This window comes from Miniopterus natalensis, chromosome 2, assembly GCF_054644295.1.
Source record: "Miniopterus natalensis isolate mMinNat1 chromosome 2, mMinNat1.hap1, whole genome shotgun sequence".
Lineage (NCBI taxonomy): Eukaryota > Metazoa > Chordata > Mammalia > Chiroptera > Miniopteridae > Miniopterus > Miniopterus natalensis.
Genome location: NC_142082.1, coordinates 127,825,312 through 127,851,159, shown reverse-complemented (window position 1 = coordinate 127,851,159; position 25,848 = coordinate 127,825,312). Strand labels below are relative to the sequence as shown.

At 40.8% G+C, this 25,848-nt stretch overlaps 1 protein-coding gene across 2 annotated transcripts in view; it reads right to left on the bottom strand.

Annotated features, from left to right (window-relative positions):
- BEST3 (bestrophin 3) overlaps positions 1-23,800 on the bottom strand; it is a 38,970-nt gene extending 15,170 nt beyond the window's left edge. The window contains exons 1-8 of one of the 2 annotated variants that reach the window (XM_016198831.2): positions 23,281-23,800; positions 19,807-19,901; positions 19,110-19,343; positions 8,300-8,454; positions 7,063-7,140; positions 6,806-6,958; positions 3,083-3,163; positions 1,259-1,410 (exon numbers count right to left, since the gene is read on the bottom strand). In XM_016198831.2, the coding sequence (XP_016054317.2) occupies positions 1,259-1,410; positions 3,083-3,163; positions 6,806-6,958; positions 7,063-7,140; positions 8,300-8,454; positions 19,110-19,343; positions 19,807-19,901; positions 23,281-23,504 (1,172 nt within the window). In that variant the 5' untranslated portion in view covers positions 23,505-23,800. Of the gene's footprint in view, positions 1-1,258; positions 1,411-3,082; positions 3,164-6,805; positions 6,959-7,062; positions 7,141-8,299; positions 8,455-12,145; positions 12,444-19,109; positions 19,344-19,806; positions 19,902-23,280 lie in introns of those variants that run through there. The other variant, XM_016198847.2, reaches the window with a different exon arrangement.
- Between the last annotated feature and the right edge of the window lie 2,048 nt (positions 23,801-25,848).

Here is a 25,848-nt window from a genome sequence, read left to right as displayed (position 1 = left end):
TAAAGCCAATAAGATCTTTAAAATTTACTCGGTTGAATTTTTTTGTTTTTAAACAAACAGTAAGGAAAGAGGAGGGCTGAAAATGGTGGGGGAAGGGGAAAGAAGGGTCACAGGTGGCAGCTACAAGATGTAAACTCATTTCACAAATCTGCTTAGAGCTGGCCTCAGGGAACAACAAGCCACAGTTTCTCCAAAAGTTATATGAAAAATTCCACAAGTTTTCCATTTTCTGTAATGTTTAGGAAGGTTTCTTACTTTTCTAAATTTGCCCATATTCTTTTTAAGTTACTTGGAAACTGTGGCATCTGCCTTCAGCAAAAATACTTAAACTTCCCCCATATTCACACATTTATCCAAAATCAAATATATTATCAGTTTTAATAAAATTATTCAAGAACTGTGCATGATTTACTCAGGCTTCAGCACATTTATTTAAAGCTTGTTGTACATAGGGACAGACTGTTATGTTAAAACCAAGGAATAGAGATTGATTTGTATACTAAACATAGTTGGATTGAATTATAATCTTTTATTTTTTATCTTCACCCGAGGACAGATTTTAGAGAGAGGAAGGGAGAGAGAGAAAAAGGGAGAGAGATGTGAGAGAGAAACATCGATTGGTTGCCTCTTGTATGTGCCCCAATTGGGGATGGAACCTGAAAACATAGGTATGTGCCCTGATCAGGAACTGAACCCACAACCTTTGGTGTAGGAGACGATGCTCCAACCAACTGAGCCACCTGGCCAGGGCTGATTGAATTATAACCTTAGGGAAAACTTTTGTTAAGACTCATCTCATTCCTTAAGATTTGCTTGTATCCAAGTAGTCCAGCAGTGCCTGCACATGGTACACTCTCAATAAATACTTGTTTTAAAAATACATTTAATTATGATAGAATTAAATAATAAAAGACTAATAATTAAACTACTCTTCAAATTGTAAGCAGAAAAAAAGGATAGTTTCACAACTATTGGAAAAGTTTGCTGTGGTATAAAAGCAATGTAAAATGCATATTACCCCAAGACAAACATGCTCACATACGTAAGCACCCCTCCCCGCCACGCACGCACACACATTTAAACCCAGAAATAACATCTCTTTACTCTCTAACTCCCTTGGGCACATTAATGATATCTGAAATTTATAAGATATTAATAATTGAAAGTTGTAATGAAAAAATTCAAGAACAGGGCAAAAAAAAAAAAAAAAGATCAGACTTAGTTTGTAAAGATTGATTTTTTAAAGAAACGCACTTACGCCATTTGGACTGTGGACCCCAGAAAGGAGGGTATGCAGTAGTCAGCAGCTGCCAGCGTATACGGCGGGCGAGCAGCGGAATCGTCCCAGTAGATGTCCTTCTTCATCTTGGGCAAGCTCATGTGCATTTCATCCACAGCTAAAAGAGAGACCTGAGAGCATTGTTGTAGTGTTAGCCTCATTCAGATGGGAACTGCATAAAGACAGTAAGTCCCAGGGGGTGGATGGGATTTGGAGTGGGATGGAGCACAGCCTGGTGAGTGAATATACAAATGTCTGCAGCTCTTATTTGCTGCAACAGGGCTGCTGCAGAGAGTTGTACTTGGCAGTGGGGGGTAAGTGGGGCTGTAAAACTGCCCAGACTGGGCTCGTCAAGCCACATGTCTCCTAGTAAAGCTGCTTCTCACTTGGAGGCATGAGAAGCACTTTTTCCTTCTTTGCTCAGAGTTACCATATTGCCTATCCTGACAGCAACCACAAAGCCCAGTCTCAATATCCCATTCTGTTGATTCCATAAACACATTTATACGTGATATCATTTTTTATGTGCCTTGAGCTTTTTGTTTGTTTGTTTGGAAAAGTGTATCAACACCCTATCCTGCTTGGGGCTATAGTGGTCTCTCCTCTTGACTTTGACAAACTGATGCATGAGTAAGTTATTGACCCTCTGGGAAGCCTCGTTGTACAGAGTGAGTGGCCTAGGCATTGTGATTCCTCCCTAGCAGACTGATAATGTGATTATTGAGGGAGGTGACTGAGAGGATGTGACCACCATTTGACCCAGGAGCTGAGCTGGGCAATTGGAGGCTCCTCACCCTGCTTCCTTGTCCTTGGAATGTGTGTTTTGGTCACAGTGGGAACTGTCTTCAGGGACACAGGCTGGAGAGAGCAACGTGTTGAGACCATCAGAGTGACATACGTGACTGAACCCAGCCAGTTAAGGCCTCTGTATAAACTTTGAAGCTTCCGTCAGTTGTGTGCAGAGATCCACTGATCTTGTGGTCACCCAAGATAGGCCTTGTGTATAAGTGTCCTCTTGCTTATTAAACCTGCCACCTGCCAGTCCGGGGTAGCCTGCTTCTTTTTTCAGTCTCCCCTTGCCCTCCACATACAGGGGCCAGTTTGCAAACCAATAGTGACCGATGGTGAAACGTCTGAATCTGTTTAATAGCTGAGTAAGGGCTTGAAACAAATAGACAAGCTGAAGCCTCCTCACAGTCTGTGGTTCTCAGGGTAGAGAATGGTCTGAGGAGAGTCTCGCCTAAAAGGAAAATGATTTTATGCTGGTTCTTCATGGACAGCCTCTCTGGAATAATGCCTCAGGGAAGGGGCCCTGAGGTCCATTAGGTGCAATTCAGGAAGATTTGGGACAGAGGCCAGTGTGGCCTATGCTCCTAGTGTCCAGCTGATGGACATTCTATGGCAGGGACCTATATGATGTGAGTTTGGGAGCTCACATCAGACTGTGTCCTGCTGCCATTTTATGTCTCTGTTAACCTCTCTGGGTGACAATAGAAAACAGATTAAAGAATGAATTAACATATTGTTCTGTTCTGAGATGGAAGAGGCTGTATAACACTAATAATAAAACTTACAAAGAAAACTGACTTGAAATTCTGCTTAGAAGGGAATTTCACTGAAACTGAAATCCAGGAGCTATGAGGTTCCAGAAGGACCTTGGACAACATACCAAAGAGCCGAACTCCCTTTGTTTGTGGTGAAAGCTCTGAAGTTCAGGGGCCCGCATTCAGACTCTGTTTAGATTTTAAACACCACAAGTAATTTATCATTAATGTTTGTAAAGGAGAGAAAAGTTCGTCTCACCTGCAAATTTCTGTCAATGCACCAGTTCGTTTCAAAATCATCATCATCTTCTCCAAAAGGGTTGATAAGCTGCTCAGCTACCTGCAGGGAGAACACAGAATAAGTCAGTCTCGATGCTTGTGAAGACTCGGAATAAAGGTTGAAGATGATTCCTGTTTCACCCTGTTTTCTTTTGTCGATTTCATCATCTGAAGCCTAGAGGGGAGTGGGTTCTACAGACACAGATATTTATCAGCAAACGAGACTGGACTCTCCGACCATGAACGATGACCTGCAAGGGCAGGTTCTCAATGGATCTGCCTATTTAGCTCGTGACAATTCAGGCTCTATGCAGGAGAACCCATGGACTTTTAGGAGTCAAATAAGTGATTTTCAGGTACAAATCAAACCAGTGAATCCCGAAGAAGCACTAACAGTAAGCCAGGCTCTGCACTAGGCACCGTGAGGGCTGCACAGCCTGTGCTCTTAAGGAATTTACAAAGGCCCAGGTGATGAGACAAAATATAGACATGAGAAAGGTTGAAAGAGCAAAGAAAGAGTTAAATCACAATTAACAAAAATAATACAAGGAGCTTTCATAATTATTGGATATAACTGTTAAATGAGTGAGTTAAAGAGCCACTAAGTCATAAAGCTGGAATTTGTCTTACTTCATTTTACCCTAAAGAACTTGTTATCTAGTGAATTAGTTTTCTGACTGGGAAAAGTTTAGGTAGCTTCCTATCATATATCTTCTAATAGTTGCTCAATATTATATGTTCTTACCATGTCCTGAATTGAGTAGCCTTCTTGATGATTTATATGCCAAATATGATTCACCTGTTACTCTCATTTTTGAGTACTTCCCTTTGACTTTTAGTGTGTGCATGTGTGTGTGATTTTTCATTGGGCCTAGATGGGAAAAAGTTACAAGTGTATAAAATAAAGGCACCATTGATTAGTAGTTTATAGATTCTGAGACTATTTGGTAGAAAATCTGCCTATTTATTTTTTAGGATTTAAGTCTAACAGCTTAGAGGAGTTGTTCTCAACCTTAGCTGAACAGCAAAATCACTTGGAGAGCTTTTAAAATAAGTGATGCCTGGGTCCCTCCCCCAGAAATTCTGATTTAACGGATGTGAGGTTGAACCCAGGCATCAGTATTGGGTAAAACCCCTAGGAGATTTTAATTAATGGCCAGGGTTGAGAACCACCATCTCCCTTAGGGCCTGAATCGGTCAGCCTCTCAGTAGTATCCACATCAAAGTCCTTTACTGCAAGTTTCAAGGGGCTCTCTATCCTTTCTTGCCTGGGGTTTTCCTTAAATTACATGGGCCACTGGATGGGTCTTGAATATATTTTTGTTATATCCAAAATTTCACTTTTATGGGATCAGCCCTACATACAGTAGTAGAGTCGACATTAAAAAAAAAAAGTCTTTATTGATTTCAGGGAGAGGGAGAGAGAGATAGAAACATCAATGTTGGGAGAATCATTAATCAGCTGCCTCCCGCACACCCCCTACTAGGGACTGAACCCGAAACCTGGACTTGTGCCCTGACCAGGAATCAAACCTCGATCCCTTGGATCATAAGTCAGTGCTCAACTGCTGAGCCACACCAGCCGAGCTAGAGTCTACATTTAACTACCACAATGATATATATGTCTCTGAATTAACTCTCTCACAAAAGTATTTTTTACTTTTTGGAGGCTCCATTTTAAAAAATAACTGAATTATATACTGTTCATAAAAATAACTGAATTATATACTGCTCATAAGGTTAGATGGATTTTCTACACAGTGTAAAGAGTTATAAATACTAGAATGGTCAAGATAAAGCAGCAGTTTAGAAATTGAGATACAACCTATGGTGATAAAACTCACTTCTTTTAGGGTTGCCTACTCTTAGGGAGCTAAGATTGTCTTTTCACATTTTTTCTTGAAAAATATTTTATAAAAGAAAAGAACATTAATATTTTAGAGAGCCTGTCAGAAGGCAGGAACTGTTCCTTGTAGGCTGACCGAATACCTCACATGACACAAAACAAAGACTAAAAAGCTCAGCATAACTCGGGGGAAGAACAATAAAAGAGCAGAATGATTAAACACATGGGCCAGTTTTGGTGACTTTTCTGTTTATAAAAATAGAGTCTAGCCCTGTCTGAATAGCTCAGTTGTTTGGAGTGTCATCCATAAACCAAAAGGTTGTGGGTTCAATTCCCGGTCAGGGCACATACCTAGGCAGGGGTTTGATCCCTAGTGGGGGCACATGCAGGAGGCAGCCAGCTGATGTTTCTCTCTCACATCGATGTTTCTCTCCCCCTTCCTCTCTTTAAAATCAATAAAAAACATATCCTTAGGTGAGGATTAAAAAAATAGTCTACTTTTTTTCTAATGGGAAATGAGAGTGATATCACATTTGGCATAATATTTAATGACACATTCTCATTTCTTCAAGTCGAGTAAGTCTTAGTATCAGAACATACTCCCTTTTATAAAATCATGTAGACTTTTGAACATATCAAAAGCTCACGATGGAATCAAGCTCAACATTTTGGCATTTTTTTTGTATTTTAAAGAAAATTTGAGAATTTTCAACTATTATTTTTTAAGCATCTTGTCAGGAAAGTAACATGTGTTATCCCTGTGGGGGAATAAAATGTGTACAAGTAAAAAAAAAAAAAAAAAATCACTGTCATCTGGTTGAAAATGTTTTTGCCATTTGTAAAAAATATGCCTTTACTCTTTGGAGTATAATTTGAGATGCCAACATAAATTACTTTTTCTGGTTAATATTCAAACCCACGAAAGTAAAGGCATCTTCAGGGAAAACGCTGCTGCAGCCTGGAAGACCTCAACGTGCACTCCAACATGCTACTGCTTGGCAGGGCAGACACCTGGAAAGTCTACGTTACTAACGTCATCTTCAAACTGTCATTAGATTTCAATTAACCTAATGTAGCCAAAGACTCCAATTTTTTTCATCACATACTGTATTTCTGTTTTTGAAGTTCCCCAAAGAGATGGAAGAATCAGGCTTCTGATATTTACACGTATCTCTAGGGAGAGGCGAGAGGAGGTGGTGGGAACAAGGAAAATTTCACACTGATGCTGGACAAGCCGCCCTCACTGTTCTAACCTGTTTTCAATGTACTGGCAGACCAGATGTTATCATTAGTTCTGGTGTTTCTGGTTTTGATTTCAATGAATTCTTTTCTGAGTCTCAAGTTCTAGTTTTGAAAATGGGATGCATTTAATATTGTGAGACAGCTAGGGGGATTTCAGGGAATCACAGCTAACTATCTGCAGAATCGAGCAGAACCAAGATAATAATATTAATGCGTACATCCAATATACAAGGCTTCTTATTTACTCTCTTTTACTGCCTCGTTGCTTATTGAGGTATAAAATATCAGTGCAGATACAGTGATTAGTTTACTTACATTATTGTAATCTTAATGGGAGCACACAAAGACTTAAAAAATCAATAGCCATAAAAGAGTCTTCTTGTAATCTCTTTGCATAAATGAGCTGCTTCAGTTGCTGCAATACGGTACTTACCAAGTCCCTGACACTTTAATCCCTGGTTGAAAAGGAATAACATCTCTGAGCTATTAAATGTTAAATCTACCTTGGACTCACGCAGGAATGATTTTCTAGACTCAGTGAAGGCTCAGCTTGCAGAGTTTGGAACATGACAGAGATTACAGAATGGGTCTCATGACTCTGAGACTGGTGGCTACCTTGAGCCATCCTGCATAGAAGAAGAACTGCAGGAGAGTAAAGATTGGAATGTAAAGATCTAAGTCATGCCCTGCGTAGCCTTCGGTGGGATCCAAAAACTGGCGTCCAATCAGGCACGCAAAGAAGAAGGTGTAGACAGCCAGGGTGACAACCTGGAACAGAGAGAAAGCCGAGTGAGAGCGCAGCACCGGCCGGTGCCAGTGCCGGTGCCAAGGTGGGCGAGCAGAAACCACAGTCACGTGCACACATTGGGTACCTGGGTGTAAACCAGCGGGATCCCGACCCAGTCATAGCCGAATAAGAGGCTGCACCAAGAGCGGTATCGGTTCATTTCCTAAGCCAGAAACAGACAAAACGTGATTTGCTAAAGTGACAGGTGTGGTCATCAGTATTTACTAGGATCGGGAATGTGGCCATGTCTCTTATGACGATGTCTGTAAAATGAGGGACTGACTTTGTAAGGCTAATAAATTGGTTCTGAAGTCTACCCCAAAGGAAAATTCTGAAGACAACAAGCAATGACCTCAAAGGCTGCGGGTTCAATTCAACAATGTGCTAAAAGAAGTACATTTGAATATATATTTTTTAAATACTCAGGTAAATCAGGACCTTATAGAAGTATCTCCTGCTCTATTGAATCCATAATTTCCAGCATGACATTAGTCCAAACTGGTGATGGGAAGGCAGTGGTTAATATTTTCCATAAGTCATTTCTAGACGTTTTGGGATATTATGTGGAGAGCAGTTATTTTTGTTTGTTTTTCTCTTTTGAAAACATGCTTACTATAGATCTTAGAAAAAAGAAATAAATCCATCCTAGCCCCCTACCCCCTCCAAATGAGGATGCTTATATTGACAGAAAATCTATCTTTCTTTGAAGCAGGAAGGACTGGTATCTATTGATTTTTTCCCCCTCCTATTGCACATAAATTACTATCTGAGACCGGAAAGAAGAGTTCACATTCATTTAGGAGCTATTTTTAAATCATTCACTCCTCTTAGCCTAATCCAGGCAGGAGACCATCATGGCACAAATCTATCCAGCCCTTACATTCATTTGTTTCTCAGGTGAATTTAGGGTTATTTCACTGAATGAAAACACAATTTTGTTTCCTGGAGCATCTGAAATGCTGCCTTAACCTTGAACTATCCCAGTTTGGGGAACTGACTGGAGAGGTCCTGGAGCCAAGGATGCAAATATGCTGTGTGGGCACCAGATCCTTCAGGGCCCTTGGCAGACACTGTCAATCAATCAGGGGACACTTTCCTACAGAGCATATTACAAGCCCAATACTGTTTAATACAGTTTCCAAGCAACCACTGTCGATCAATCTGAGTTAGAACCTGTGTGCTGTTCTTGTCCTGCATGTTGAGGGGCCTGAATTAAACAAAGCAGATTCATCCTGGTCCAACCTGTCACATCTAGGTCCCTTTTGGTCTCTGCTTAGCATCTTTTTTTTTTTTTTTTTTTTGACAGTTTACGATATACTTACAGTCATCAATGATTGCAGATCAACACTGTCTCTGATTCTACCTTCTTTTCGGGCTTTAGCTGCCAGATTTCCAAACCAGATGAACGGAACCCAGTATTTCAGATGAGGAGATTTGAGGTGGTCGAATAATTTCCTTTCATCTGTTGTCATAAAACCTTGACACAAAATAAAAACAGCTGGATTATACAGACTTATCTTAGCACTAATACATTACCATAAATATTTCAGTATCTGCTATGTGAGTCTATTATGGGGGAATATTAAAGAAACATCAGGGGTCCTGTCACCAGTAGTTTATACTTGTAGTAGAGATAAGGAATGTGTACGCACAAGCACACACACATGGTGCGTGAACACTATATGAGGCAATGTGGCGGCATTAAGTGTGGACTAGAACATCTGGGGAAGGTTTCTCCTTTAGGTTTTGATTTATTTACCTAAAACTGGGAACAAGAATACTTAGAATTGCTAGGATTAAAAGAATAAAGGGTGGCAATGTATACAAAGCACTTAGTATCGTATGGAAACACGGACCACGTGACTTTTCTCCTGATCACTCCCTTTAAAGTCCCAAGTAACCAGATCCTCAACTGTGAAGCCTTCCTCCCTGGGTTTCTCTCCCTCAAAGCTCCCACCATGGGGCTCTCTCTTGCCTTGGGAAGGACAAAAATCATATTATTTTCAGAATTCTCACATCCTGCATCTACTTGGGAGGTGCTTCTTTAATTGTGTGTGTGTGTGGGGGGGTGTATGTGCATGTGGACCGTGTGTGTTTGTCACACAATTTGTTTGAGTTTGCAGAGGCCTCTCTAAGCCTTGGTTTTCTCGTGTGTAAAAGAGATGGTAATACGTACTTCGCTGGGATGTTGCAGAATTACCTGAGATGATGAACACGTGCCAAGAGATGAACAATGCCTAGCACAGGCTTAGCCCTCAGTCCTGTGAGGCATAATGTCCTATGTGGAACTTTAGCTACTCACCCCCTCCCGCCTGCACACCAAAGAAAGGGGAGATCTGAATAATAGGAGGAATAATGCAGCAGGTTTATTTAATAAACAAACATTGATTGACTGCCTACAATGTACCAGGGTTTGTTCATGCAAAGATTCACTTAAAAAGCTTACAGTCCATACTTAACCCTTTATTTAAAAAACTGATAGTAATTCAAATGATACAAAAACCCAAAAGAGCCAAAGGAATATTAATGAGGGAAGTGAGTGTCATTTTTCCAGTCACACAGTTTCCTCTCTTAAGGAAATCACTACAACTTGTTTACTGTGTATCTTTCCAGAGAAATATAATGAATTTCATACAATCCTAACTTTTAAAAACACAAATGGCTTTATACTACATACATATGCACCATTTGCTCCTATTTTCAGTTACACCTTGGAGATATTATTTGTTAATATGTAGAGAGCAGTATCATTCTTTTTAACGGCTGCATCCTAGTTAATTATATACAGTATTTATTTAACAGGTCCTTATTTTTTTTTTTTAAATCCTCACTCGAGGATAGTTTTTCCATTGCTCTTCAGAGAGAGTGGAAGGAACAGAGCAAGAGAGAGAGAGAGAGATTGAAGCACGGATGTGAGACAGACACATCGACTGGTTGTCTCCCGCTCAAGCCTCGCCCTGGCCCCGAGGATCGAGCCTGCAACCGAGGCACGTGCCCTTGGCTGAAATTGAACCCGCGACCCTTCAGTCTGAGGGCCAACGCTCTAACCACTGAAATAAACTGGCTAGGGCACGAGTCCTCTTTTTAATAGATATTTAAGTTGTTTAAAAATTTTTGTTTATTAAAAATAGTGCTGCCATGACTATGCTTGTACTTACCCCTTTGACTTCTTAGTGGACTTTTAAATATTCATTATGATTTAATATAAATAATATTTTCTGAATTAAAGTTTATTTCTAAAACTGATTTTTTGATATAATAATTTTTAGTTACTTTTGTCTCAGCAATGCAATCATTTACTTATGAAATTCTGGTAACACCTCTAGATAAAAATCTACTTTTGCCCTAATGTAACACATTTTTTATCCTTAAGCATCTTAATCCGTTTATGAATCTGGCCATCCCGTTTAAAGTAAACCTCCCTTTTAAACTCGAAGATTGAGTTTTACTTAAGAGGTGTTGCTATAGCACAAAAAAGTCAAAGGAGAAGTGAGACTTACTCATTTTCAGAGTCACCAAACCATCGAGCTTTGGAGTTACCTGCATTTTTTTATATGATCTAGGCCAGTGTGTTTGAGAATAAGGTCCAGGGATCATGGGTATTAGAATCAAGTGTGACACCTATGCCCGGAGAGGGCTGGGCCTCACCCTCACCTACTAAATCACTCAATAGGGCAGGACTTCTGGACCTAGGCTTGTATCTTCATCTCATGTGGATACTTTTAGAAAATACCAATGCATTGGCCTTATCCCCAGAGATGGATTCAATTGGTCTAGAGCAAGGTCCAGGCATCAGCATTCTTTTCAATCTTCCTGGGTGATTTCATGGAACTGGGTTCAGGAAGTTGCATTTTTACCAAGCTCTGCAGGAAAATCTGACCTGCAGCAATGTTTGAAATCACTGCCCCACTGACTGGAGATTCTGCTTATTCATATTTGAAACAGAGAGGGTAACAACTACAAAGCCAATATTTAACAACAGGAGGCTAGTTTTAGATAATAGGTTCTTTATATCAGCTTAGAAGGGTTCAGCTCATGCCTGGGAACTAGACTCTCTTGGGATGTCGAACATATAAATGAGCCTGATAATTCTCTTCTTGTTTCTCAGTGTATCTCAAAGTTGATGCATGAGCCAATAATTGTGTTTTGTTTTTTTTTTTAAAGACTTGCAGAGAATGATTAATTCTTATTACAAGAGGTTAGTAGGTAAACGTGGCCTGTCTGGGCTCTATGCTTAAAGACTCATTGCAGCGTGTCATCCTTTACCGGGAAACCTATTCTCAGACACTTTGGATCAATTATCTAATAGTTACAGTCTTGGGACTATAGTGCAATTTTCAAAAATAACCCCATTTATATACTGGCTGCAATCTTTGTCATTTGACCAAAGAATAACTTTACCTCTGGTTATTTTTTATTCAAGAGTATGGGTCAAATTGTGCTGGCAAGTCCTCGCTTTGGCTTCTTAGCCGAAAGCAAATATGAAGAGTGAGGGTTTATTTAGTGCAAATGCGAAAGCTGGAGTTAGGTCCCCCCACCACATAGCACACTCACCACCAACTGGAAGGGGGCATGCAGAGTGAGGAAAGCTGGTGGTTTTAAATTTTAGCATTTTGCTGTGAAAGATGATTAAACAGCCATTAACATGTGCACAAGCAGAAAAAGTTTTGTTCTGCAGGGTCACACATCTTATCCAAAGTAACCCCATCTTTGGAAATCAAGTTTTTGGTCGATTGAAAGAAAATCTCTAGATTGTTGGTCAAATCAATTCAAAGAGCATTTGCTATCAAAGGACATGTTATCCTCATCAGCACTTCAGGCCATTTTAATCAGAGAACGATGATCTTTCTCAGAATGTGGTCATTATTCCCATCTTTAAGCCTATGTTAACCACAGGTATTGATTTGCTATATCAGCTGGCCGGTCCTGACAGTGCCCTGTCTCCCTCCCATGCCTGCCTTCCTGCCACGCTCCCTCAGGCTCTGTCCGTAGCCCTGACATTGCTATTTTATCTTGCCATTGCACCTGCCTGGAGTTTCTCTTGTTAAATCTTTCCTTCTGGCTTTCTGGCTGGTTCAGCTCTGCTCAGCAATTTTCCTACTGCTTATCCCAAAGAACCCTCTTAATATTTCAAATCAAAGTCAATAAAAATCTAACACACACATACATACATTTATATGTTTGTATTTACTTGCAACTTGAATTGTGGTTTGATGGAGTAAGTTCTGCTACTTCAAGGCAACATTTTATTGCCCTGAAGCCAAAGGACCCATTAAGCCCATTGATAAACAATATTCCAGTTGCCATAGGTTTTTGTCTGTACAGTTGATCAATTTTTCCTCGGTTGAAGCCAAGGCAGATGTCTCATCTTTAAAGCAGAGTGTGCAGTGAGGTTTTATTAGCAGGAGAGCTAAAAGCTCTGCATTGCAAATCCTGAAGGCAGAATGGGTTTGTTGCCGGTTCTTTCTGAAAGAGAAAGTTGTGATTCAGCAACTGAGCCCTTGTCAGAGAGGGGACTTTTTCAGGAACACTGCAAAGTGCCTGATTCATTTTCATCTTTGTATTTTCCAAATGAATGTAATGAAGCCACCAGATTCAACTACAGCTATCCTCTAAATTCAATGGTAGCAGTTTAGAAATCCCTGACAAGCGGGAAAATCAGGGGGAAGTGAAATGAGGTCGAGAGAGCGATGGAATCACATTGTAAAGGCGTTGTGTAGGGCTGTATGTCAAACATCATATACTATGAACCACAGTGAGGTATGTGTGGTTCACAAAATAGTGATTGGCTCCTCTACACGATGTTCTCTCTGATGTTTTCTGTTCCACTCCACTCCACTCCACTCCACTCCACTCCACTCCACTCCACTCCACTCCACTCCACTCCACTCCATTCCATTAAAAATGCTGGTTGCAAGCCATTAGAGTGATTTAAGAACCCAATACTAAGTTACAACTCAGTTTAAAAAGCTTAAAATAGGATATGGTTGAGTAAAATCAGTTTCTGGAATAGCAATGCTGAACAAAGACAAAGAAACTCCTGTTTTCCCGATGGGAGTCAGTCATCTCCCCATCACTAAATCAGTATCCCATTTGCTAATTCACTGCATATACAGATGATACACAGGAATACACAAAATCAGTGCTCTTCACTCCGCACCTGCCCAGGTGGCTGGGAATTAAATTTGCCCTTGGTGAAGAGATTTGAGTGACTTGCCGATAAAGTTGAGGAGTTAATAGATGTACCCCTAGTGCAGTGGCTCTTAAACTTTGCTACATAATAGAATAATTGGGGAGCTTTAAAAACCACTGACACGCCCTATTCCTATTGAACCGAATTGCTGGGAGTGAGAGCCAAACTTCAGTATTTTTAAAAGAGCTTTAGTGATTCCAACTAGCACAACGACCGTGGGCATAGAATCACAGGGCAAGCTGACCATGTCAGCATTTTTGTCTGGGTCAGTGCTGCTGGGGAGCTTGTTAAAAATGTGGATTGCTCGCTCCCAAGCCCCAGAGATTCTGATTCCTTAGGTTGCCTGGGAACCTGCAATTGAAATAAATACCCTTGATAATTCAATGAAGATGGTCTACAATTATACTTTGAGAAACACTGAGTGGGTAGTCTTTACTTGACTCCTAAAACAGAACTGCAGGGAGCCTTGGAACACTGACCAGCCCAGACTCCCATGCGTGGCACTGATTCGAGGAGGGCTGGTTCTACTGTGCACTTTCTCTCCTGTGTAATGCAAGTGCACATAGATGAGTCAGGTTTCACTCACAGGATGACATTCTGTCTGTCTGGGCTCGTCATGTGACACTGTAGGGAAACTGACTCAGCCTGTAAAAGTTCAGCCAACAGAGGAAAAACTGGCACAGCTGAGAATGCCACTGTCCCTTGGTCGTCTCTCCTGTAACACAGAGCAGTGGGAAATTTCAGAGACCAAGGAGCCCCAGAGCCACGTGATGAGCCAGGAAAAACTTGAACAGGACACCACAGGGCAGAAATTCAATATTAAACAAAATCCATTTGGTTTTACTTAGTGAGAGAAGATCACAGATTAAATGATCTAAATATGCCAGAAACTCGAATGGGGCTGCCTTCCAGCCAGTGCATCTAAAGTTAGAATCTTTATCTCACTAGCCACTTGACGATTGGGAGCTCGCTTAGCTGTGTTAAAGTCTGTTAACGATAAGCATTGATAAAAATTCCCATGGGCTCTCATTAAGCTCTTTCTAGTCATAGATGAAGCTCAAGAAACTTCATGTAAAGATTCCAGGGTTTTAAGAAAAGTAAGGAGTGCCCTTTCCTCAAATTTTACTGTCTTCTAGCCATTCTTATGGGCATAGAAGGAAATTATTTTAGAGAAATAGAAATACTACATAGAAATATGAAATTTAGCTGTAACTATACTTGTTTGTCTCTGAAAATGATTCATGTAAGGAAAGATTTGTAATAATTTTACTGATCCTTGAGGACAGGGGCCATATCCGTTCTTGCTTACAGCTGTGCTCCAGTGCCCAGCACAGTGCCTGGCGTATAGTATACACTCAGTCAATCTTTGTTGAATGAGCAAATGCACCACAGATTTAGCAACAGCTTTAGTAATTTTTAAAGAAAAATGTATATAATTTCCCATTGTCTATCTTTGTGCTCTGATGAGTACATTTTGAAGAGAAATATTTTCTTCTCCTGATCACTGTGAAACACTAGATAAGATATTTCAATGCAGTGTCATGCAGTAATGTAAGCACCCAGTTAAGGCCATGCTTGAATCAGCAAAGATCTGTGCACCTGACTTGACTTGGATGAGTGACATCTTCCCGGGCAGGTGACTGGAATTATATGATTTTTCCAGGGCAGGGTTATAGCCAGCAGGCAAAATCACAGAGACTGTATTGCCATTCCTCTATAAATAACTGTTTGATAACAGGCCAGTTTGGGCAATTTTCAGCATAACAGACATTATTTAGCATTCAATTGTTATATTTCTATTTTCATGAGAGCAGAAATGAAAAACTTTATCTCCAAATTGAGAAACTTAACCTGTAACATCAAAGCATATGCATTTCCCCAGTCATATGCATTTGAGTCCTTTTAATTTTCCAGAGTAATATAGCATGAGTGTCCAATTTATGAACAAAGCAAGTTCAGGGATTAGCAGGCGAGTGACTAGCTCATCAGGCTTCAGGCATGTGATTGCCACATGCTTCAGGAAAAGCTGCCCTTCATTCTCTCTGCCTCCCACTCATTTCCTCCTGCCCAGGACCCTTCCTGAAGCAAGCAGAGGAGGTTGGAGGGAAACCCCGATTACCTGGAAGCCCACTGTGGGATCCAGGGACCACTTGCCTCAAAGTCCCCAGAGCTTGTTAAAGACTCATTCCTGGACCTCACCCCAGACTTACTCAACCAGAATTTCTGGGGTAGCGTTTTGGAATCTGCATTTTTAGCAATATTGATTTTTAGTAATATCTAATACACACTGAAGTTTGAGAACAGGTACTTTTGCAGACAGGTGATATTACACAGGGGAGCCGCCTGACAAGAGGTGTTTTTTGTGCCCTTAGCACTGCATCCTGTCTTTGCCCCCACCCCTCTGGTGCCCCTTCGCTTTAGTTCCCAGCCCTCTCTGCCCTTCAGCGGGGCAGGTGCCCTGGCTCTGGGCTCAGGGGATCTGCCAAATATTTTCCACCATCCCTGAACTTCCTGTTCTTCCCAGAAACACCTGCACAGGCAAAAGACAGGCAGAGAGTGGCGGAGATGTGTGTCCAGCTGGGAGAGTGTGGAGACCGACCCCTGTGCAGACTGCATCAGCCTTCTCCAGTGCGGAAAGAAGCAGGTAGTCGGGTGAGTCAATGCAGCCTGGGGACAGAGTGGGGCCCACCCATGTGGGTGCCCACCCACGAGGCTGGCCGTGGCTCAGAACCTTTGCCCCACCGCCTAATGCACAAACCTTCTGCTCCAGGGCCACAAGCTGCTCCACAGAATGAAAAGAGAGCTGTGGGGACCTTTGTCCTGCGATAATCAGTGATGGCCCCAGAAGGTGCTTGCAATGGCTTTAGCCCCCTCCTATCTCTCACAGTTCTCTTCCTCCTTCAGCCACTCCACACAAACCGACAAAACAATCGAAGACAGAATGATGCTTGTATGTTTAATCAGGTCTAATTCAAATCCTCTGGACAATAGCCTCTAACCAGACTGCTGCCCCCAAGCTCCTTTACAATTCTGGAGCCTCTAGCATGACCCAAACCTTGAATTCACTCTCTTTCTTAATCGTTGCTACTTTGTAATGAATTACCTGATGGTTGCCAAAACCTTTTACTCTAGGGCTGAGAAAAAGGTTTTCAAATAAAAGCATCCCAGAAAAGACCCAGTACTTGCAAACTTCAGTGTATAAAAGGCAGCACAGGAGCAAGTTTAAATGCAGGTTTCCTAGGCCTTAAGTCTAATGGTTCTGATTCAGTAGATCTGAGGTGGGTCTCAGAAATATGCATTTTAAATAAACAACTCAAGTTATTCAAGTAGTGAAGGGCCTGAGGGCCTGCGGATCACACCCGGAGACACCCTTGTTTATCTGCAATTCGAGGAGTGAATGACTGATCTCCAGGCTCCCTTGGAATGGCTGGGGATATTCCGATATCCCAATATTCCAAATGCCTTACACGGCAAAAAAGGGTGGGCACAGTACATGACAGGCATTTGCACAAATTTGACGAGAAGTAAGCTTTGGTATAGTGAAAATTATACCTAAAGGAAATAAAATCTCATCATTCTCCTGCTCACCTCTCCCTCTCTACTTGCCCCTCAGACCTGAGCACAACTGAGCCTCCTTTTTTTACTTTACTTAACTTTTCTTTCCTCTTCCTTCCTCCTTCCTCCCTTCCTCCCTTCCTCCCTTCCTCCCTTCCTCCCTTCCTCCCTTCCTCCCTTCCTCCCTTCCTCCCTTCCTTCCTCCCCCCTTCCCCCCCTCCCCTCCTCCCTTCCTCCCTTCCTCCCTTCCTCCCTTCCTCCCTTCCTTCCTTCCTTCCTTTTTTTTGAGGGGTGGAGAAACATTGATCCATTGCCTCCCGTATGAGGGATTGAACCCACAACCTAAGTATGTGCTCTGACCAGGAATCAAACCTGCAATCTTTTGTTGTAAGGGCCATGGCACAGCTCAGGCTTCTCGAACTCAGGTCTGACCAGAGGCCCCAAAACCTCTCCACCCCCAGGCATCCTGGCTTCCTCCCGATTTGCTTTTAATATGAAGATGACGCTAAGAGGATGAGATTTGCTTTGAGAATTGCGCCTGGTGTCTAGTTCCTTTCAGAATGCACTCTCTTCATTTCAAGGGTGCATCAGGACTAGAGGAGTATCACCTTTATTCATCCAAGTCAACTTTAGCTCTCACTCATCAGTTTGGAATGGGTCAAACCTTTCTCATTTATTTTTAGGTCTTTCTTCAGATGTGGAAATTCTTATTGCATTTGATCCTATAGACATTAGGGTAAGAAAATGAAGGCACCAAGTAGCATTTTCAACTTGGTCATTCTGAAGCAGTATTCAACTTTTAAATTTGGAGGGGGCGTAGCAGTTAATTTTTTAAAAGTTCCTACAGGTTTTACATCATAATACATACACCTGTGCATTCACCAGGCAATTAGTAATGCCCACGTGAATCCTTAACTAACTCATTGCACCCTGTTACTATCTCATATCTGTAACCCCAACAACATCCTCTGCACCCCTCATTCTTTATTTCTACCTTGGCTTTCTCAGCCTCATGGTCATTTAGTTCAAGGAGACCTGGGATGTCACATCAAATGAGTCTTCTAAAGTGACCAAAAGGCCTTGTTATGCTCTTGTACTAGTTGATTTCATTATTACCAGCAAGAACTCATGTAACATTTACCATGTGCCGGACAGTGCTCTTAACACTTTGCAAATGTTAACTTAATGAATCCTCCCAAGCCAAGGAGGTATGTGAATGAGATAGGCAATACCATAAATTACTATAAACTCATTTTATGGGTGAGGAAGCTGAAGCATGGAAAAGGTAAAAAACTCACACAAGGGCACGTAGCTAGTAAGTGGTGGGGGAAGAATCCCAGCTCTCACTCTGTGTTCTTAGTCACTATCTGTATTGCCCATCTAAGAAAGCGAAGCCAAACCAATCAAAAGTATCCTTCCCGCTCCAAAAATAATCCTCCAAAAACAAACCAAAACTACCATTATTAAAAAAAAAATTTTTCAAGGTCATTTCAGAGGAGAATAGATACAGCAACCTAATTTGAGAGCATACTCAATACAAAGATAGAATCATCTCATGAGTCTTTTATCTTCTATACACTCACTGATCCATTCCAACAAACTCTTCGATCTGTTAACAAGAACCCAGTACAACCACCAGTATCTATTCAGCACATGCCGAGAATTACCTCACTTAATTCTCCTTTCACTGAAGGCTGGTTTAACTCACAGCTTCTTCGCTAAATAGTAACACACCAAAGAGAACCGTTCTTCCAACATAATTGCACTCAGCATAGTGTGTCTATGAGCCCAGATAGAATTATCGCATCTACTTTGAGGAACAGGAGAGAAAACAGACCCACACGGTAGTGGCCTTTTACTGCCACCTCTCAGGGCCTGCCTAGGTAAAAACCCACATTGCTGGTTCCTACCAGAATCTCCTGATGTTTGGGGAAAAGTGTTAAGTTAGGAGTTCTGAGCCTGAATTATAACTGTGTGCTGTGCAATCCAGGGCAGGTCATAACCTCTCTGAATCTATTTCCTGCCTTTCTCATTTTTTTAAGGTCCAAGGGAAATAACATTTATGAAAATGGATGAACTGTAAAGGGGTAGAAAATGTAAGGTAATATTATAGATGGTTTAAATAAACATGATCATAATTATTATATTTACCTACAGGCCATGTGACTGCTGCTTCTCCTTCTCCACTCCCTCAAGTAAAAACTTTTTGAGGGCAGGAGCCAGGCCTTATCATTTACTCCCTCTAAGACTGTTCCTGGCACATAGTAGGTAATCAATAAATGTTTCTCGAATGAATACATTTCAAGAAGGGATTTTCAAAGGAAGCTCGAAGGTTCCCACCTAGGCGGAGAGGAGCCCATGGAAGGAAAAGCCGTTCACGGTACCTGCTTCGACCACATGGTCCATGGTCGGAAACCTTTTGTACACGGCCGTGCTCACCGAGCGGAAGATGAGCAGCGAGGTGAGGTTGACATAGCGCATCAGCGTCCTCCGGAGCAGGCGCCCGCGCTCGTCCCTGCCGTGCACGCTGCTGGAGATGAGGAACATCAGCCGGTCGGGCCAGGGCAGGTTCACAAACTGGTTCCACCAGCGGTTCACCACCAGAGTGACATAGAACCCTGCAGGAGAACCGGACAACTCTAAAGCACTTTCTGGGAGCAGACGCGGCAACGCTGATGCTTTTAGCAGAATTTTAGCCTTTTTAGGGGTTGGGGTGTAAAAATATGTTGTTATCCATACTTATGACTTTGCCCTCCAGGAAAAAAAAAAAGTAATTTGTGCCTGGCAATGCCGCAGCACCCAGTAAGTGGGTATTAGAACTCAAAAAATGAGCAGCAAAGGTGGAGGGTTAGTGAAGAGAAAGCTTCATCGTCCAGTAGCAGATTATTACCTCAAAGTTGTTTGGTGTTAATTTAGCGAAAGCAGCCCTGAAGGCGAACCTTATGGCCGATTCTCGTTCTATTGCAAGCGGTGGCTTTTCAGGCATGCCTCGCAGCTTGGAAACACTCCCATGCAGAGTCATCGGTGTCATCCTAACGGAGACAGCTGTGTGGCTGCATTCTGCGTGTGACCTATACTTACCAAGCACAAAGGTTACTGGAATTTGTTCAGCATATCTGTCACAGTAAATTGATAATTTTTCAAAGAAACGTTTTTGGGCTCCTGTAAGTAACAATCTGGAGCAAAAATAAAATGCACAGCCCTTTATGATATTATACTTCTGCACCTGCTTTGCAAGTGATATTCAGTGCAAACAATTAAGCACAAATAATCGCTAAATTTTTTTTAAGGAGCAATAATTTTTTCCTTTTCTTCCTAAGCTGATGTATCTCAAAAGCTGAGTAGTTCAAGTACTAACGTTTTTAGCACATAATTGTTGTTGGCCATTAGACAGGTCTATTAAATATTTTATTTTTAAATACTTTATATTTTCAAACTTTTATATGATTAATGCGTTGGTTTTGGAGCATGATACCTCATAAAAGAATGTTTTTCAATGATTCTCCAGGTGTACTCAAGGAGAGAAAAAGTGTCTTGATTAAGAGGATTGCAGTTATTAAGTTATTATTAAATAATGACCCTGATTTTGATATCTTGATCTTACTTTCTCCTGAATTTGCCTCTCAGAGCATTCTTGATTTTCTGTGTTGTATTTCAAGGGATAGTATAACTTTATTTTAAAGCCTGCAATTATTTAAAATATAGAATAACAGATCTAACAATTAGAAGTGGAAATTTTTATTATTGTATTTGGTGGGTTTACATGAACATAATATAAATATAAAAATTTATCTCATAGACCCAACCCAAATTTATTTCATAATATTGTTAAACATAAATTCATTTAATAAGACTATTATTAATACTTATGTTGGAGGGAGGCGATTCAGCCAGAAGGAATGTCTCAAAGCAGGTTAATAATAATGATCAAAATTTGGAAAGAGAAGCAACAGAGACGAATCTGCCTCAATGAATGAGTGTAGCTGCTCCAAGGGGAGAAGGGAATCCCTTGGAAAGATCCATGTTAACAAGCTTCCAAGGCCTATTTGGGTCAGTAGAACTTTGATCAAGGAAGCAGAGGGATAATGAGCCACCAATCAGATTGCAGATGAAGAAATGGGAGCTGGTGCTGACAAAGAAGGGGTGCAGGGTATGGGGTGTGGGGTGGGCTTGGAGTTCTTGCCTCAGCTTTGGAGGAGGTGTCAGAAATTCTGAAGTCAGGAAAAGCTGACAAGAGAGGCATCACCTGTTTGCATAGCCATCAAGGTCATGCTGATGAAAAGTTACAGCCAGAATGGTTTCTGATACTCAAATAGAAATGGTTGAAGGGGATTTAACTGTGGAAAGCACAGACCATAGGGTCAGGGGAAGCCGGGTTTGAATTCCGGATCTGCCACTTATAGATTTGGACTTTGAGCATATTTTTAAATCTCTCTGAGCCTTTGTTTTCTCATTTGTAAATGGGGATAAATATCTACGCATCAGAGATACTATGAGGATTAAAAAATATATATTATATAAAACAACATAACATGTGGTATTGTACTCAATCACAAAGTGATTGTTATTATTAATAATTAGCCAAAGGAAAATATATTTAGCTAATAGACAGAAATTTTACTAGTTAGAAAGTACTACAACAATTACTTTGTCAAATCCGTACAAAAATAGGAAGAGATATAAACAAATTAGTGAATTCTGATGCTATCTTATTATTTTTGCTAAGTATATTTATTTGCTTTTAATAGGATAAAAAATACTTAGGGTCGCCTGGCCCGGAGTGGCTCAGCAGTTGAGCGTTGACCTAGGATCCAGGCGATCGGAGTTCGATTCCCGGTCAGGGCACATGCCCTGGTTGTGGGCTTGATCCCCAGTTGGGGGTGTGCAGGAGGTAGCTGATCAATGAAGACTCTCATTGATGTTTCTCTCTCTCTCTCTCCCTCTCCCTTCCTCTCTGAAATCAATAAAGATATATTTAAAAAAAAAACAAACTTAAGGTCATTAGTGGACATGAGAAGGAAACTATGTCTATATTTTTTCTACATGTGTACTTGACTTTCTTGACAAATTCAGCCTATAGTTCTTGGTGTATCTTTGATCAAGATTTAAGGACCTATTTTAACAAGCTTTTACACTTGGACCTCAAAAAATGAAGAATAACTTGAACTAATGGGTATTGTTATAAGTGTAAGCACTCTTTGGTTTTTAGAAAAAATATATGCATATAATTTTGTAGGGTATAAATAAGATATTGGAGCAAAAATTAAAGCTCCATGGAGCATTTCTAGCTACAGTGCAACTTTTCTAAGGACTATTCTATTCTAAGCAGCAGTAGCAGCAATAAATTCACATTAGTAAAAATAAACTGAGACAATTAATGTCATGTGTCTTCCACCATCTCATATTCTGAAGGATTAGGTAACACATAAATAAGTTGCCAAAAAATATTATAAGACATATCAGAAAAATTATTAGAGGCTTTTAAAGAAACATTCCCTTTAAAGACATTTCGCCAAAATGTATACCAATATGTATGTTTATTTGAAATGGTAGTTTTGATATTAGCTAAATATATCTTTCTATTTTACTCTGATAATTATCAGCCAACCAAATTAATACCCCTCTTCTTCAAGTGGGGTCCTATTGCTGCAAGGAAGACTGTACGTGAGAGCAATGTTATACAAATTTGTTCATTTGTATGCAGACGAAAAATAACAAACTGATGTACATAGAAAAGGTGGAAATACAGCCTCAAAAACCTTTAACTTTTCTATTTTAAGTTTTAATTCCCCCCAATTTAAATAATTTAAAATTTTAATTTAAAAAACTCATAAAGCTTCTCTTTTGTAGTACTGATAAAATTTTATTAAGACTATAATTTTTAATCAGAAAAGTAGTTCTTGGATATAATATTGCTCAAATTTTATGCCAGTCTGACAGGCATAGGTTGTGAAGTTATAAGGAATAAACATCTTTTGTAAATATAACATGCCCCGAACTCGGAAGATTTAAAGAGAATAAGTGAGTTTTTGGGGCCTTTTCTTTAGCTGAGGGACATTCCAGGCAAAAGGAAGGAGAGTTTCTATATCAGGTGTATCTGCCCGATAGGCACCGTTCACAAGCACGTTCATTACGTGGGTAGGTGCTACAAGCTCTCGAAGCACACATTCAAACTGGGAGCGACATGGCGGAGAGAGGCACCAATAATTATTCATTTGTGGACTTTGCCATTCCAAATCATTATGCACTGAAGACCTACGTATAAATCTTCCATTTTGTGCCTCTAGCAACATTCTTGACACACAATTGATACCTCATCATGACCACTTCATGTGGGGCTGGAATGAGAACCACCCGCACGTGGCAGTGTGCGTCTATTTGCCAACCCGAAGGGGTCGGTGCGGATTAAAACACCCTGTCCCGGGAGAAGGCAACAGAGGATCTGCACAGGAGGTGACGCAGGCAAGCCCGCGGCCACCAGGGGCTCAGCTTTTTGAGACTGTATTCTACCGTGATACTTGATGGCCACCGAGGGGTTCATGCAAAGGAAAGTACCTGTACACCAAACTTATGGCTGTGTAAAAAACAGCAAAAACAATAAATTCCCTGTACAGTAGTTTGTAGATGCTCCCTCTCCACTTGAGGAGTAACCTATGAAATCCAAAAAAAGTCGCATTGGCTACTTTACTGGAGTAAGTGACAGTCATCTTGGATAGTTTTTTTTCTAGAAGAGCAAGAAGACAAAATACAGGTAAGAAGCCACGTTTAAGACAAAGCATAAGTCTGCATCTCAACGGAAACCCACACCAACAACCAGTCGTCCGTCTCCCCCTTTGCGTTTCTCGCTCAGTTCGTGCAATTTGGAATTTGGAGATAACCACTCTCTTGGTGCTACATCGCTTAGTAGAAAAAAGGGAGGAAAAGCATCTCTGGAAAGAGTAATATCAGCAGTTATAAGCTTGCCTTAATTTCTAAGTATTATTTTAGATTACATAGCCATTCCTCCATAGATATTTGAATGAATAAATGAGATACGTTGCTGTAATGTTACCTATCATATACTTTCTTAACCCACAGGAAGATTTAGGGTATTGATATGCTATATTGATTGACATTTTCAAAAGCAGTGACCAAACTTATTCTTTGGGTCTTTATTTGCTAAAGTATGGAAAGAGGTATTTATTTCACCCTTAAACTTCCTTAGGGGGAGTTGTGGCTTTCTTCTTAGAAATCAGGAGACATGGTTAGAAAGAAACAAGCTCCTTGTGGGAATTTAATTGATGGGTCATTTGTGCTGTTTTAGTTGGATGTGGGTGTCTCTCTAATGGAGCTCCGAGTGCACAGCTGGCACTCTAGGTATACTTCAAAAGGTGGGCAAACTGTTGGGCCGCAGCGATCCTAAGACAGGTGCACTTTCCCATTGAAAAGTGTAGCACAAAATGCTTAGGGATGGTTCACTTTCTGTTTGGAGCTGAATAAAACGACGCCGTTATTTAGGACTCTTTCCACTTGGATCTGTTTCAGGGATGTGGGTAGGATGAGAACTGGGCCCCAAAGCTCAGTTTTCAGTGAGTTCTCTGAAATTCCATTGCTTCTCACCAAGAGATTAAATATCCAGGTTTTGAGAAGATGGCCCAAAGCTAATCTGTTTGAAAATCTTGCTCAACTACTCTCTAACATAGAGCACACCAGATAAAATGAGATTTCATTGAAACCTGTTGGTTTCCTCAAAGGGACCTAAGAGGAGAGTCTTATGGAGCTACTTAGACTGAAATTATAGAGCTTTTAGTCAGAATTGTACGAGACACAAGAAATAAATCCTACAGTCAGTTTTTTGTATAAAGTAGCCCACAGCACACATTTTACTATAAACAAGAAAATATTCTGCTTTTATTCAGAGTTGGAAAAACAATCCAATTCTAATTTGCCTATTTCCCTAAGGAAATAAAACTCTGGAACTATATTCACAGTATTTTTTTTTTTTAAATAGCAAAATTAAGCCTTCGGTATTACTGATTTTGATTAGAAAAACAACTCAGGGCCTTTTGGCATGAGTAAGTAGTATTAGGAAAGGATGGGGCTCATGCCACAAAACTGGTTTCATATTTCCGTCTTTACCTTGACTATTTGTCTAAAGTGAATACAGCCAAAATTGGGAGAGGACCATAATAAATTCAGCCCATTTCATAATTTGTTCTCATAGTAGTTTTAAATAACAGTCCTCAAATAACTCTCTTTCATGGAACAGTTCAGCCTTGTCGTTAAGCTCTGTCAGAAAAACAAAGACCAGATAGAGCAGAGGTCAGAATTAAAATGCAGAGGTAAACTCTGTGCACTAACCTATTTATTTGATTTGGAGTCTCCGACAGGAAAGAAAATCTTCGGGCTCCCCTTGGACAGGGGCCTCCAGGTCGGTGGGGCTCTCTCGGTTTCACCCTTTGCTCGTGCACAGCGAGGTTTCCTTTCTGTTCTCCGGCCACTGAGAGCACCCAGACAAGCACAGGGGTTAAATGATTTTCCACTTGTGGAGGCCTGTTTATGCCAATTTGCCCAATGATGACAGTTATAGCCGGGAACAAACAGAAGCAGCAGCTGCTGATGTAGCTTTTTTCTAATCTATAATTATAACTCCACCTGCCGCCCCAAGTACCCCTTTGAATGAGAAGTCGGAGGTGACGTGAAGGAGGATGGGCCATTTAAGTCTGTTATTTTCATTTTGACTTTGCCCTGGGATCAAGGAAAAAAGAACCATTTTCCCCCTAAAGAGTTCTGAAGAGGCTCCACCAGCCAAAAAAGGGAATTAGGACAGCCTGTGTGTGCTCAAAACACAGAGTAAATTCTCGTGCAGCCATAAACGGGGGCGGGCGAGAATATAAACAGGATTTACACTCATTGGAGAGGTATTGGGAATGTTCTTCCATTAAAAGCAACAAGCATGCATGTTTGAGAGAGAACGTTTTTTAGAAGAGCATAGAGAATTATGACGTGTGGTGGCTCAGTGTAGTGGAAAAAGACTGCACGCTGATTCATTACCTTTGTTATCTTCCCATGGTAGGCTAGGAAGATTTTTTAATTATTCGAAATGTTTCCTCTGAGATTATGCCTCCATGTTTTCCTTCTTGA